This window comes from Leptonotus elevatus, chromosome 21 (assembly GCF_054856555.1).
Source record: "Leptonotus elevatus isolate MCC_2025b chromosome 21, RoL_Lele_1.0, whole genome shotgun sequence".
NCBI classification, from domain to species: Eukaryota; Metazoa; Chordata; class Actinopteri; order Syngnathiformes; family Syngnathidae; genus Leptonotus; species Leptonotus elevatus.
The window spans coordinates 9762890-9778423 of record NC_141259.1 but is presented as its reverse complement, the minus strand read 5'-3'; the positions used below and the strand labels follow the sequence as shown (position 1 = coordinate 9778423).

Genomic DNA, 15534 nt, shown 5'->3' with positions numbered 1-15534 from the left:
TGTATCTATCAAAATCAGTCTATGCCAACATTTTCATTTGATAAAATATGCATTTGCTGGAACGAAAGGCTCACGCTGCGATTGGTTGGCAACCGGTCCAGGCCGTACTCTGTTTCTCTAGGCTCAGTTCACCTGTGACCCAAATGAGAATAATGGATAGGCCTATAAAAACTAATGATATGAATCTAATGAGACGATTATGATTAGTATCGACCAGCAACCTTTTATGTTTATTTTACTGATGTACTGTATTTCTTCCGTCTTCTTCTTGTTGCGACAGCCTACAGATTAACAGACACGGGAGGAGGAGGAGTGACACGATGAAGCTGTGAAGAGTGTGAGTGGGTTTTCAAGGTCTTCCAGATTCACAGTAAAAATAAATTAAATGCAAAGAGCTGAGGAGCAAATGCAAGTCACATCACACCGTTTTTTTTTTGTTTGTTTTTTAACTTCAGGACAAAGAAGCACAAGCCTGAATTATATTGGAGAAAAGTAAAGCATGATTAAATTATACAGAGAAGACAAATCATATATGACTCATACGTGAAAAGAAGCTGCGTCGATCTGATCCTTCCACCTTTGCTGTCTGTTGTCGTGCCTAAGAAATATTTTGTAACGTGTGACAGTGTTGATATGAGAACTTCACACTCTCGAAGGACTTACGAATAATATCACATTCTGAGTTGTTCTCATTCATCCTGTCAGACTGGCAGTTCTAAACGATGTTTTGGTTGGAGACTGTTTATATCAATATTAAAAATGCAAAAATTGAATATTATCAGACAAAGGCAGACAAAAGATTTAGTGGTTGATTAATTCCACAATTAGTGGCTACATTTCCTCATAAGAATGAAAATATTCCGCCCAAGAGCCATCATATAATCTTTAATGACTGTAAAGGCAGTTTTCAGCAACAATTTAACATTCTTTACTATTGGTCAAGTGTAAAAATAAATGAATAGTTTATTGGCAAAACATACAACAACAAAACGAGGGGAAAAAAGGCACACTAATTTTCATTATTTTCAACGTAGCCATAAAACCTGTGTTGTACTACTTTCCTATTTTCACATGTATTTCATTTCCATTTCTATATTTTTGTTGTTGTAAAATTCTGAAAGAATTGTTTCACCAAGCAATCTGTTCAGTTTCAGTCCCCCTGCTATGGATGTGACAGACAGAATACTTTTCTGTGATCACCTTCCAAGTTTCATCGAAAGCACCCTTTCGCAAAACAGTCTCTCGTTATTTCCCCAGATGGATATTTGGGAAGGGGACCATCTGGCGAGCCAGATTACAGTTGGTGCTATTAACTGATGAAGCTGAGTTCCCCCCCCCCCCCCAAAAAAAAGAAAAAAAGATACACCACATTTTTCTTTGGACTTTACTAGAAAATGACTCCCTTCGGTGTAATAATAATTACAACAATGAACTACCGCCAAAAAATAAATGAGCAACAGTGGCAAGCTGTGCATTAATTCACCTTTTAGCGCCACAATCCCTGTGTAATTACAGAATAACTCAATTAACTCATTCACTGCCATATATTCATAAAAAAAATATATATATATATTAAAAATTATTGGTGACAGGCAATTAACCCATTCACTGCCATAAATTCATTAAAAAAAAGATTATAAAAAATTAGGGGCAAGAGGCGATTATTATTTTTTTATTGTAATTAATTGCATGACTTCATTAGTTAACTCACGATTAATCACAAATTGTATATCTGTTCTAAATGTACAATAAAAAAAATCTAGGTTTTCACCCTATTATAAACAAAAGTGGAAAAAAATGTTAAACTACTAGAAATAGTTCAAATTAATTTTTGACGTTTATAGCCGTCAACGGCAGTGAATGAATAATAATTAAAAAAAGAAAGAAAATATTATAAAAAATTCGGAGCGTCAGGTGATTAAAGTTTTTTATTGTAATTAATCGCATGACTTCACTAGTTAACTCACGATTAATCACAAATTTTATATCTGTTCTGAATGCACAAAAAAATTCTTGGTTTTCATACTCTTGTTAACAAAAGTGGAGAAAAAATGTTAAACGAATAGAAATAGCTCAAATGAAATTTTGACGTCTATAACCGTCAATGGCAGTGAATGAGTTAATTTAAAACGGTCTTTATTTGCTATTTCAGGAAATGTATCAAATATAATAATACCTTTTACTTCCTCAAATTAGGGTCTAAAGTTTAAAGGAGCGAAGTGCGTAGCCGAGATTGGATTTCAGCCCCGCAAGCACTTTCTTTGCGAAGAACGCTAAGAGTGAGATAATCGCCATTCACACTCCAGCAGCTCGAGGAGCCTGACATTTCCACCACTTCATCTCCCCCTCTCCGAGTCCGCTGTCTCCATGGAAACTGACGATACTGTCCAAACCGTCCAACATATTCAGTTGCAGTCCGTCTGCTTAACTCCTGGTGTTCCAAAAGGTTCCGGTTTGAACTACTCCTCGCCTGAATTGAAGAGAAGTGATTCCACCAAACATTCCCTGGTAATGCAGCTGGTTATGGCAAATATAGAAACACAATGTGCAAGGAGTGAAGTCGTTAGCTAGTTAGTTAGTTTAAGACTCTAAAAAGTGTGAATGTGAGTGTAAATGGTTGTGGAGAAAAGACTACAAAAAAACAAAAAACAGAATGGATGGATGTTTTATGCTAATTAGTATAAAGAAATGAGAAGTGCATGTCACCTGTGGTGTAATAAAAGCTTATTTTGTACTTTTCGTAAAGGTTTCGAGCATTTGGAGATTTCAGCGAGAGATGATGAAATGAGTCGGAATCACATCCGGAGAGGAGCGGAGGGAGGTTATAGCATAATTTGGCACCTGAGATAGCAGCGGTCTGATGTTCTGCTCCGCTGTAGGCAAGTGGCAGCTTTTTGAATTTGTGCAGAGCGAAGGCAAGCCAGTTCAAAGACTGCACCGTGTCAGATTTGTGATTTGAGGATACAACAGTTGCATCGTGAATGTGGATTGCGAAGGTGTGTTAGCATCACCTTTTTGTCGATGTCCCAAAAGGGGTCTGCCTATATATAGTACAACATGAGATGAATATTAAGGATATTTGAATAATATGCCCAAGCGCCTTTAACTCATTCACTGCCATTGACGGCTATATACGTCAAAAATTCATTTGAACCATTTCTATTAGTTTCACTTTTTTTTTCTTCACCTTTGTTAACAAGAGTATGAAAACCTAGATTTTTTGTGTGGTACGTTTAGAACAGGTATGACATTTGTGATTAATCACAAGTTAACTAGTGAAGTCATGCAATTAATTACAATTAAAAACTTTAATCGCCTGACGCCCCGAATTTTTTATCCTTTCTTTTTTTTTTTATTCATTCACTGCCATTGACGGCTATAAACCTAGAAAATTGACAAGAGTATGAAACATTTAGAACCAATATAAAATGTGTGATTAATCGTGAGTTAACTAGTGAAGTCATGCGATTAATTACAATTACAACATTTTTGGGGGGTAGTTTTGCACAAAAAAGCCCAATTTTCGGGTTGTTTTATGGAATATTCATTCTGACTTCCTTTTTTTGGGGGGGGGGGGTCCATTTAATTTTTATTTAATTTTAGTTTATTAAAAAAAAAATTGATGGTTGGATAAATGTTTGTCTTTGTGCTCTAATTGCTCATACGGTACAAAAAAAAAATTAAAATTTTTTTAAAGTGTAGTGAAGCCTAAATATATTATAATACAGCATAATATACAAACTATCCAAATTATTTACAAAGTCACTTAGAAACCAGAATAAGAAACAAAGCAACTGCTTGCTCCTGCAATATCATATTTTGCTAATGTTCATTGACATGCATAGGTTCACAATTTTCATGTAAGATGCCTGAAGTTGTAAAGTACTAACTGCACTTTTCAATGATTACATCGAAATGACGATGCCATTTTTCAAAACCTGAACATTGATAAGCGTTATTTAATATTTTTAGCCTTTAACTCATTCACTGCCATTGACGGCTATAGACGTAAAAAAAAAATCATTAGAACTATTTTTATTAGTTTCACATTTTTTTCCACTTTTGTTAACAAGAGTATGAAAACCTCTAAAAAAAATTTTTTATTGTACATTTAGAACAGTTATAAAATTCATGATTAATCGTGAGTTAACTATTGAAGTCATGCAATTAATTACAATAAAAAAAATTAATCGTCTGACACCCCTAATTTTTTAATAATATTTTATTTTTTTTAAATTAGGGGCATCAGGCGATTACATTTTTTAATTGTAATTAATCACATGACTTCACTAGTTAATCCAAAAATGTTATATCTGTTCTAAAAGTACAAGAAAAAAATTCTAGGTTTTAATCCTCTTGTTAATAAAAGTGGAAAAAAGGTGAAACTAATAGAAATAGTCCAAATTAATCTTGTAACCGTCAATGGCAGTGAACGAGTTCAAATGTGATTGTCATGTAAAAAAAAAAACACCGGTTTCCGTGAAATGTCATGCGAACTGCCCCTTTCAGGAAGCCAACCAGACTCTTAGTAGTACTTTCAAGTCCACTGTGTAGTATTTCCTGCTATCGTGTTGCTATATCGCGTCTTTCAGTCAATGAAATCAGTGGACGAGCTGCGGATGCAGCGTGCCGAACGTACCTTCAGCTCATGGTAGCACTGCACAAAACTGTGGTAAATGAAGGTGATGGGCAGCGCTAGAAGGACTATTCCGCTCACCACACAGAACCCGCCCAGTACGCGACCTGCCATCGTCACTGGGTACATGTCCCCGTAGCCCACTGTCGTCATGGAGATGATGACCCACCAGCTGGCAGCAGGGATGCTCGTATAGTCCTGGTTTCCTCCTTCGAAAAGCTGGGCCAGCGCGCTGAAGATGGCCATGGCCACGAAGATGAACACCAGAAGCATGACCATTTCACGATAACATCGTCTCAGGGTCAGGCCGAGGGTTTGTAGGCCCAGGAAGTGACGCGCCAGCTTGATCACCCAGAAGATCCTCATGATGCGCAGCACCCGGAGAGTCACGCCGGCTCGCTGAAGCTGGGAGTTCTCTCCCGTCAGGACCGTGGCGGTAACCGAGATGTAATACGGGGTGATGGCCAGCAGGTCGATGATGTTCAGAGGACGGCGCACAAACTGGCACTTGTCTCGAGACACGATGAAACGGACGATGCACTCAGCGGTGAACCAGCCGATGCACACCGCCTCGATGATCCTGGGAATAACAAATGAGAGAGACTCAAATCAAGCAAAGGAACTACCGTAATCCTGGGAAATCGGTCAATACTTGGGGTGGGAATCTTTGAATATCTATAATACGATTCGATTCGATTCCGATTTTTGGCCCTGTGATTCGATTCAGAATCGATTTTCGAAGGTAGAGAGTGGTTTTGATTTGATAAAACTTCAAATGACTTGGAAAGAGTGAGACCAGTCACTGAGGGATACTTTTTAAAAGGTGTTTTGACAAGTTAACTCATTCACAGCCAGTCCAGTAAAAAAATATTTTTGACATTAATGGTCGTCAATGGCAGTGAATGAGTTGATATGTGTAAAGTGTGTGAGAAGGGTAAAATCATATGTTCTATATCAGGGGTCTGCAACCTGCAGCTTTGGAGCCACATGTGGCTCTTAAGTCCCTCTCCTGTGGCTCCCTGTGCATCTAAAAAAAAAACTAGTTTAATTTTTTAATGAAAAAAATACACATTCATTAAAAACAATTTTTTAGATAAAATATTATTTGAAATAATTAACACTTTAGATTAAAATGAACAATTGGTTAATAATAATCAAATTTATGTTGTCAGAAAAGGGAAGACGAAAGGTAAATGAAAATGTTAAAAATAAATAAATACATAAAAATTAATTAAAATATCCAATCAGGAAGAAGAAAAACATAAAATTATCATATAATGTATTGTACACATAATTGCAACAACAAAAAGGTAGCAAAATTTGTTTAAAAAAAGCAGAAAAATTCAAAATACTATAAAATGTCCAAACACATAAGAAATCCCAAAAATTACCATAAAATGTCCACAAAATTGCACCCCAAAAAAAATCTATAGCAAAAAAAGGACAAAAAAATAGCCATTAAATGTCCAGGCAGAAAAATACCACAATGCGAATAATTGCCAAAAATGTCACAAATTTTACAGAAAGAAAGAAAAGTCTAAAAAAAATATATATGAAAAATGAAGTCTGATAAATTACCACCCAAAAATAATAATAATCAAAAAACAGAAGACGAAATGTAGAAGAAAATGAATCTCAAAGTATTGGCTATTTTCTCTTATGGTGCAGCTCTAATTAGCTAACATTTTTTGTTTTGCGGCTGAGATTTTTGGCCTAAAATGGCTCTTTTGACAGCAAAGGTCGCTGACCCCTGGTCTCGATTTCCACCTTGTCACAGAAGGATACGTTTCAGACACGCCCGTGCAAACTGGGTCTCTTACGTCTGGTATTATACAAGACTACCTGTATTCATCCAATGTCTCAGCCGCATTCCACTCTGGCAAGGTGCTGGCGCACATCATCACCATCGAAATGAGAACAAACAGCACCGACACCGAGGCCAGGATTTGTGCCGCCACAGACGACGTGGGCTCCTCGAACGTGCGCCTCATCCTCTCCAGCCAATGATCCGGCGGTTCCTCCGGGCCTTGCGGCTCCTCTTCGGGGAAGAAGTGCACAAAGCAGTCAGACATACGCTCGTCGAGCCGCCGCTGACAGCACAGCTGCAGGTCGGCGCTCTCCAGGCCCCAGTAGAGCATCTCGTTATAGAAGGACAGTTCGCACATGTGCGGGACAAATCGCAACTTGCCGTGCTGCAAGTACAGCATGATGAAGCTGAAGGCCTCGGAGTGGCGGTCGAAAAAAAACTCGTTTCTGTCACGGTCGTAGTCGTCGCACAGTTCTAACAGCTCGCTCTCTGACACGCAGCGGTACAGGCGGCTGAGTCTGCTCAGTGGGAGGTGCTTCATCAGCTCCACCGAGAAGGGAAATCTGCGGCCGCCAACGTTCAGGGTGCAAAAACTACTTCCAAACTTCATTTTGGGCCAGAGGTTGAGACCAAAAATTGTCCTCTGGTCTTGATACGCACACTCCTAGATTGTCTTATAAAACTGTAAAAACATGAGCTGTCAGATCTTTGGTCAACTCAAAGAGGAACGATTCTGTTGCATATGTTGCGCTGGGGTTCTTCTCCATCGTCAGCATTCTTCTTCTTGTTTTGCTTAAACAAAAAGAAAAACTTACATCAGTCACCAGAAAATAAAGCAAGAATGTATGTAAACACGGAAAATTACGACGGCGTATTAGGGCCACGTATGAATTTATTTTATTTTTTTGAGGGCAGGGGCAAATTTGCGAGAGAAAAAATACACTTAGCGTACTACTCGACTGTTTGCGCCAATACTTTTTGGTGGGGTTTCCAAATAAGGAGATAGTAGCCTAATTGCTTTAGCATAGATGAACTCATTCACTACCATTGACAGATATAGACGTCAAAAATTAATTTGGACTATTTCTATTAGTTTCACTTTTTTATTCCACTTTTGTTAACAAGAGTATGAAAACCTATAATTTTTTTTACTGTACATTGAGAACAGATATAAAATGTGTGATTCATCGGGAGTTAACTGCCCGATGCCCCTAATAAGAAAAAAGTTTAAAAATTAGGGGCGTCAGACGATTACAATTTTAAATTGTAATTAATCGCATGACTTTATTAGTTAACTCGCGATTAATCATAAATTTTATATATGTTCTAAATGTACAATAAAAAAATTCTAGGTTTTCATACTCTTGTTAACAAAAGTGGAAAAATATAAAACTAGAAATAGTTCAAATTAATTTTTGACGTCTATAGTCGTCAATGGCAGTGAATGAGTTAACCATATCATGTTAAGCATTCGCTCTTTGAACCGTTGCGTACGGCTTCTGGCCAGCGACATAGACGCCTCACTTTGCAAAGGTCCACACTCGGACGATCAAGCATTTAAGTTAATTTGTTAAAATATATATTTACTTGTACCTTTATGTTTCCAGAATTATTTTAGTATCTAAATTGATGTGTCGATTCTGCTTCTCTCCATCATTCACTGGCATTTACCTAAAGTATGCTAGCATCTGATTGGTTAGTGTTAGTCAGCTGATAGAGGATCAGGAAGTGTTGTCGCTCGAGCTGCGGTGAATGATGAGTAAAGTTTAAATTTAAGAATGAATCCGTCTCCAACCTGCCTTTTCATTTTATAAACAGTGTCCCATTAAACACCCACGAATCCTCACATGATTAGACTATAGCTACGCTACGTGTATTTCTCTTTAAGTTTTTTTGTTTTTTTCTCGCAAATCTGTCACTTTATAAAGTCACAAATTTGCCACTTCATAAACTGGTAAAAGTTGCGAGAAAAAAACTTGTAAATTTGCGAGTTTATGAAGTGGCAAATTTGCAAGTTTTTTCTCAGAATATTGCCCCCGCCCTCTAAAAAAAGAAAAATGTATACGTAGCCCTAATACGCCATTGTAGAAAATAACAATGCCCACAAGAGGGAGACAAATTGTGAAGCCTGGCGGTCCGCTAATTAGTGTTGCATTTCGGCTGAGTTAAAAGTCAAGGACACAAAATTGTCGCCTAGGAACGATGTCATCTGAAGGTGCTTTTCTATTGGCTGCTGCTAGATGAGCCACAATTTCAAAAGTCCTTATTCCGGTTAATATTTAATTAAACAGGGTTGGGGAATCCAGGTCCAGAAAGTAAAAACCCTGCCACACTTTGGCTTTAGCCCCTCATGCTCGCTAGCTAGCTAGCTCCATAATAAACAAGCCCCCGGGGAGCTAGCTAGGGAGCTACCTAGCTAGCACCTGGGGCTAAAGCCAAACTGTGGCAGAGTTTTTATTTTTTGGGTCTGAATTTGCCACCTCTGTGTGGTGCTTCTACTAAGCTGGCAAGTAAATGAGCTCATCTCCACCTGTTGAGTATAAGCACCTGTGGCTAAAGCTAATCTGTGGCACGGTTTCTATTTTCTACTTAAAATCACATTTAAAATCAACCTCAAGCCAAAAACTAAAACAATGGTCATTTTCGCTATAATAATAGTTTTAGTTCGTTTTGAAAAGCGTAAAATGTAGGTTTTGTTAAAAAAAAAAAAAGGGGGTTATTTTTACATTTTAGGTTTAGTAATTTCGTATCCTTGATTCCAGGACAAAATATTTTTAAGGCAACAGGAGGGACACAATCATTTCTAACAAGATGTGACAATCTCTAGAATATTCTGAATTGTTATAATGTTGTATTTGAAAAAAGAAAAAAAGAAGTGTGGGACAGAATTAGCAAAACCAGATGTTTCATAGAACTGATTTCACGCAAACTAGTTGAGACGAAATCAACAGTGGTTGCAGCCACTCCATTTTGCCTCCATTGCTTGAGGAAGCAACAATCACTTCCACACATTCACACACAATTCACCTGTTAATTAAATATGCCCAGGCATACTTTGAATACTGATGAATTTAAACAGTATTAAAAACTACAAATACAGACACTATAAGAAAAATGTAAAAAATGATACAACCAAACATTCATGTTCCAATAATTAGGTCACTTACCCCAAAACCTCTTCACATTTTCACAAGAGTTCGTCAGGGATTATTTTCTTCTTTTTTCGTCGAACTTTCGTCCAGCAGCCAACCGGATAAACTTGTGTTCAATTTCCAAACTGAAAATCCCAGCAAGCTTCTCCTATCGCCTTCTCCTCCCACTGGTCGGATGAGTGTCCCATGATTATAAAAAAAAGAAAAAAAAGTGGGTCTGAGCAGATGAACTGCCATAAATGCTTCTGAGTGACTGATGTGAGTGAGACATTTGCCTTCCTCCACCTCCCTCATCCACTTCCTTGTCCTTCTTGGGCTTCTCTTCGGTCCTCCCTCTCCGAATGTGCCACACTCATAATGTTTCACCCTCCTCCCTCATCACACCTCACGATCCCTCAAATTAAAGATTGATTGAGTATATTTCATGATATTACATCAAATCATGGCAAAGATGAATCATCGACTTAATTCAAACCGAGCGCAGTTAATTCTAGCCAAATAGCGCCCCCCTTTGGATTGTTTTATAAACTAGAAGTGGTCAGATTCTGTTTTAAGTAGAAGTACGGTACAAGTATAAATACGTAAAAGTAAAAAGTACAAAGGTGAAAACGAATTTTTGTTGTGAATAACAATACCAATTACTGTGCTACAATGAAAATCCTGAATGTTAAGAGTTTTGTATTGTACTGTTTAGTACTGTACAATATTCTCCTGGCCTTGAGTCATATTTGGCCACCCCCACATTTCAAAGCTTTTGTCTTCCTCTCGTATGTCTTTGTGATTTTGCATCTTCCATCCTTTGCGGCTTTATTTCCCAATCACTGCATGTCCTTCAGTGTCCAATTACCATGTACTTAAGTGCATGCTGAATTACGCCGGAGCGATCCAGAGCGTTTCAGCCACTAGAAGAAACCTAATATGAGACCATTAAGAACCGTCTTCAACCCTGAAAACTTGCAGCAGTCATTAACATGGACAAAAGTTACTCAGGAAGCATCAAGAAAATGAGCTTTGGAAACAATGATAAAAAGCCGTTTTCACACATATCGAAAGGGAACTTTCCAAACAAGGTGAGTTCATCTTTTAGTGCTTTTGACACAATGGCCTTTGTTGGATAATGACTTAAAAGTTAGAAGGCTGTAATGTTTGGCAGTCATTATTTCATTTTTCATGCCACTTAGGCTATCAGATGAGTGAGTTTGAACAAGATGTAATTATTGAATTATCTGTTAAGTAGTAGAAATGTACAAATAACTTTTTGTTTCTTTTTTCCCCCCCTTCTTGTTTAGTTAGTTACATTATGTATACGGTACATTAAAAAACTTGAATAAGGTATATGATTCTGTTGGGAGTAGACAATAGTGAAAAAGGACTAACTTGACGGCTTGTTTAGGTGAAGTTAAATTAAAATGCTTTGAACAATTTTTTGTGTGATAATAGGAGAGATTTAAAAAATGGTTTCAAAATGTAAGGGGATGTATACAAGAGTACATGTAAAATTAGGAAAATCTGTCACATTGTATACATGTTATATGTAATATAATGCAATATAATATACAAGTGCATGTCAGTCTCAACTAATATTACGTTTGTGGAATACGAATAAAGCAGCAAAATCAACCCATTTTGATCCATCCCACTCAGGTGGCGGCCATTTTGCCACTTTCTGTCAACTGAAAATGACATCACAGTTGCTCAGGTAACGACCAATCACGGCTCCACTTTAGACAGATGAACCGCGATTGGTCGCTACCTGAACAGTTGTGTTGTCATTTTCAATTGACAGAAAGTGGCAAAATGGCCGCCACCTGAAATGGATAAAAATGGGTGGATTTTGCTGCTTAACTCATATTCCACAAACGCACATTAATATGAATCAGAATGACATGTATAGACTACAAGGGCTGCACAGAACGTATTATTTTAAAGATAATTTTTTGGCCGACCTGACGTCGAGTCCTTGACTATAAAACGCATAAAGTTAATTTATGAAAAATAAATTAATGTAAAGCATAAATTTAAAAGTTGCTATCGACCACAACTCAAGTCAACTAAGGCACAAGTATTATTTTTAGAAGGCGACTTTAACTTATACCAAAATTATTTTCTGATCGGATACTCGCACTTTTACTCAAGTATCGCTTCCACAAAAGACTGGCATTACTTTTTTTTTTTTTACCCACAACTGTTTATTTTCCATATAGCTCCGCCCCCTGCCTACGAATTATTTCCGCTTCCGGGTTCTTGTTCTTCGCCACAGAGCTGTGGGAGGAAAGATGGCTGAGGCAGAGCCCGACAGAAGAACCCTACTGTCCGATTTATGTTCGGAATTCTTGAATTTCTCGGCCAAAGACGTCGCATCGGTAAGCGTTTTTACCGGCTTTCGGTTCCTGTGACGTCCAGCCCTTCTGTCATATTTTCACTCTGACCCGCCTAACGTGTTGTTTGCGGGATTAATCTGCCAATCACTAGGTTACCCGAAAGCTAATGCTAATATTAGCTTCTGTTTACAACATCTGGATGTCATCTGAAACCTGTCAAAAACAGCAAGTCAGCGTGTCAACCTTAACCTTTTACGTAATCACTAATTCTCAGGTCTAAACCGTTTAAAACAGCGCAATTAAACGCATTTCGTCTACTTTAGGCTCAATTAAAAACAATTATTGTTTTTTAAATGTGTCATACCTTATGATTTGTTGCTTTATATAGTAACATGTCTTTTACCTTTTCAACCACACTTGCACGTTGTCGAAACCTTACACGTTAACTCTTTCCAAGTGTCATTAATCACCCAGAAACAGTTAACGTTTGAGAACGATATTAAAGAATTAAACGATTAAATGACAAAAATGGGAGTAAGTATAATGGGAGCAAATGTACGTATGGCTAATTCACTTTGACACGGGGCTGTTAATTGAGTGCATGCATGTCAACAATACAATAGAATATGGGGTTGAAATTCAAAGCACCTGCGTTGCTGCTCACCATCTGTAATTTAAAAAAATATTTAGTGGTTAGTTAACAAGTTATGTGTTGCTTTTGTTTAGCGTGCTGTATGAAAATAGATATCCTGATAGACCACATTTTGTCAAGCCAGAAATTTATAAACGAGGGCAATACCGCTTAAAAAAAAAAGTACAAGTACCTACATTTGCATACTCGCTGATGCATCTTGCAGTTGTGATGGAAATGTGTTTGATCAAAAACACAACACATTTTTAAGGCATAACTCAAATACAACACTTTTTTTAAGAGTAGCATATTGTCATTTTTGAAAATATGACAAAATGTATCTATCCCAAACAATTCATGTATTAATTCTAAAGAAGGAAAAAAAAAACTTCTGAAAAGAAACAATACTGTATGTACCTGTTTAAAAAAATCCACAAAATGATCTGATACTTTGAACCTAATTCTTAGAACCAGTCTAAGTTAAAGCAAAAATGCAGAAGTGAGAAAACATTTTATATTCTGCCATCGAGCATCTGATTTTGTTGGACTGGCAGTTCTTTGTCGGTCATATTGTCCGGTACTGAGCTACTCCGTATGCCACAGAGTCTCAGCGGGTGACACAAACGAAGACCGACAGAGCTGATTAAACTCTGCTCTGTTGACTTAGTTTCCTTTTGGAAATACTGAACACGTACCTGCAGTTTGGTGCGGCATACAGTAGTACCATTAGTGCTCATGAAGTGACTGGGAGATGAAACTAACACACATTTTTATTTTTTCTTCCCGTAATTGCCACAGTAGAAAAGTAAATATGCTCAGTCGAGCACATATTGAGTCATTTGTGTGACGTTTACTTTATTTAAATGTACTATAGTAGTGAGCAGGTTAATAGTCCTGGCAGTCTTCTTGAGCTATTCTAACATTTTCATGTTAAGCTATAATGTAGTACCTATATTTCGCTGTTCGTTACATTTGTGATGGGGAGGTATTGCTCTATTAGTACCATGAAACTGTGCCACTCAAAAAAACAAAAACAAATCATTTTCAGCGGTGGTTGGCCGAAGCAAATCTTCAGGTGGAAATCTATCGTCACCTGGCAGAAAATGTACCCAGAATCCTTTGCTTGGGGCCGAGCGGCTGCAGCAGCAGGGAGGAGCAGCGAGAGGAGCAGAGGGAAGAACTGGCATCTCAGCTGCTCCTCTTGGCTCCCTTGGAGTGGCTGCTCCTGGGTGAGGATCCAGCTGCAGGCCTCCCTCAGCTGCAGGAAAGCAATCAGCCATCACCCCTATGCGGACACGTGTTCAAGGTTGGAGAGCCCACATACTCCTGCAGGTAAAATACATACAAGTTGTGCCAGTTTCGCTCTGAGGCAACAAACGCATGCCAACACTTCCAGGTGGCACGCACACTTGGCATTTAGTCATGCTATTAACAAGATACGAACGTACAAGCATTCCTGACGTGCCGCAACCACAGTTGACATGGTTGAGATCCAGTTTCACACAGATGTGACAATTCTCCCTTGACCAATCAGGGGAATGCAGTTTTTCTGTCTCCAACGTCTTTGTGTAGCACCACTGTGGTTTGTACACTAATAACATGAAGCCAAAAAGTGTGGCGCTGTACAAATACGTTTATTTTTTTTACCCCACCAAAGAGAAACAAATTGTATTCCTTTTAAGCATAACTATTTTTGGGTGTCCGAGTTTTGAGGTTCTACTGTAATTAACTCATAGGGACAATCAATCAATAATGATTTCTGGTAACGATTCTGTGTGTATGTTTGCTTTAGGGACTGTGCAGCTGACCCCACCTGTGTTTTGTGCATGCAGTGTTTCCTGGGCAGCGTTCATAAAGATCATCGATACAGAGTGAGTACACAGGAAATTGCATGGGAGAATAAGGATATCAATTTCAAGGATATCAAATAATTGCTCAAAAAGCTTTCTATAAATAGTGAATGAATACATTTTTTTACTTTAAATATATATATATATATATATATATATATATATATATATATATATATATATATATATATATATATATATATATATATATATATAGGAACATGAAAAAAAAATACACATCTACTCAAAGATATTAAAAATCATATAAAACATAAGAATATAACCTATAGGCCTACACGTTCGGGGGAAAAAAAGGAGTAGGAAGAAGTATACACTTTTTTAACTCCTACCCCTATATAACTTAATGAAATATTCTCAAACAATAAGACTCCTTTTAAACATAATTCAAAACACATATACGATCACGTGGGGTCACATAAAAATACAACAAAACAAAGCAAATAATCATTCCACGGACACCACAGCACTTTAGTATTTTACGTTTTGTCTGTGGCACTAAAGGCATTAATGATTTAATATTTTTGTTTTTCCCAAAACTAAGACACATCTGTATTTTACATTAGTCCTCACTTTATGTATTTCATAGTTTAAATATATTTTAAATACAATGAGGTAAACTATTATTTACTACACGAAAAAGTGTTTCCATTGTTTTAAGTACACAATATCCATACATTTCAACATACCTGATTTTATAAATAACTTAATAGTTGTTTCCCTGTAACCAACCTTATTTATTATTCATTTTTTTCCCCCTGTAATTTAACATTTGGGTCTATGTTTGTTTTATACACACTACCCCGAATTTCAGCGCAATATGACATGTGAGGTAATACAAGTGAAAAATACAGTATGTGGAGGCCTTTCTTATTTAGAAAATCCTTGAAAATATGCCCCGTTTATGTTTCATCTCAAACGTATCGACAGAAAGCTACTTGAAGCCTTTCTGCAAATTGGACAGGTGTGTCAGCCTTAGCAGCTGCTAGATGTGACACATGACGCCGAGCATCCCACCGACACTCTGTCACACCTGCTGTTCATCTGTTGTGATGATGTCATAGCCTCTAGGTGTGACAGGTACGCGTGTGTGTGGCAATCGGGAGGACATCACCATGG

At 37.5% G+C, this 15534-nt stretch overlaps 2 protein-coding genes and 1 long non-coding RNA gene across 3 annotated transcripts in view; 1 reads left to right on the top strand and 2 right to left on the bottom strand.

Moving 5' to 3' along the window:
* Window positions 1-4317: 4317 nt before the first annotated feature.
* LOC147155779 (voltage-gated potassium channel regulatory subunit KCNG3-like) lies at window positions 4318-10525 on the bottom strand. Its single transcript, XM_086065622.1, has 3 exons — window positions 9611-10525; window positions 6479-7235; window positions 4318-5216 (listed from the first exon to the last, which is right to left on the bottom strand). The coding sequence occupies exons 2-3, from the start codon at window positions 7051-7053 to the stop codon at window positions 4589-4591; spliced, it is 1203 nt and encodes a 400-aa protein (XP_085921748.1). The 5' UTR covers window positions 7054-7235; window positions 9611-10525; the 3' UTR covers window positions 4318-4588.
* ubr2 (ubiquitin protein ligase E3 component n-recognin 2) overlaps window positions 10423-15534 on the top strand; it is a 22618-nt gene continuing 17506 nt past the window's right edge. The window contains exons 1-4 of the mRNA XM_086065621.1: window positions 10423-10665; window positions 11800-11958; window positions 13596-13879; window positions 14340-14418. Coding sequence (XP_085921747.1) covers window positions 10567-10665; window positions 11800-11958; window positions 13596-13879; window positions 14340-14418 — 621 coding nt within the window. The 5' untranslated portion in view covers window positions 10423-10566. The remainder of the gene's footprint in view (window positions 10666-11799; window positions 11959-13595; window positions 13880-14339; window positions 14419-15534) is intronic.
* The window catches only part of LOC147155777 (uncharacterized), a 22018-nt gene continuing 18739 nt past the window's right edge, over window positions 12256-15534 (bottom strand). The window contains exon 3 of the long non-coding RNA XR_015091963.1: window positions 12256-13873. This is a non-coding gene — a long non-coding RNA (uncharacterized LOC147155777). The remainder of the gene's footprint in view (window positions 13874-15534) is intronic.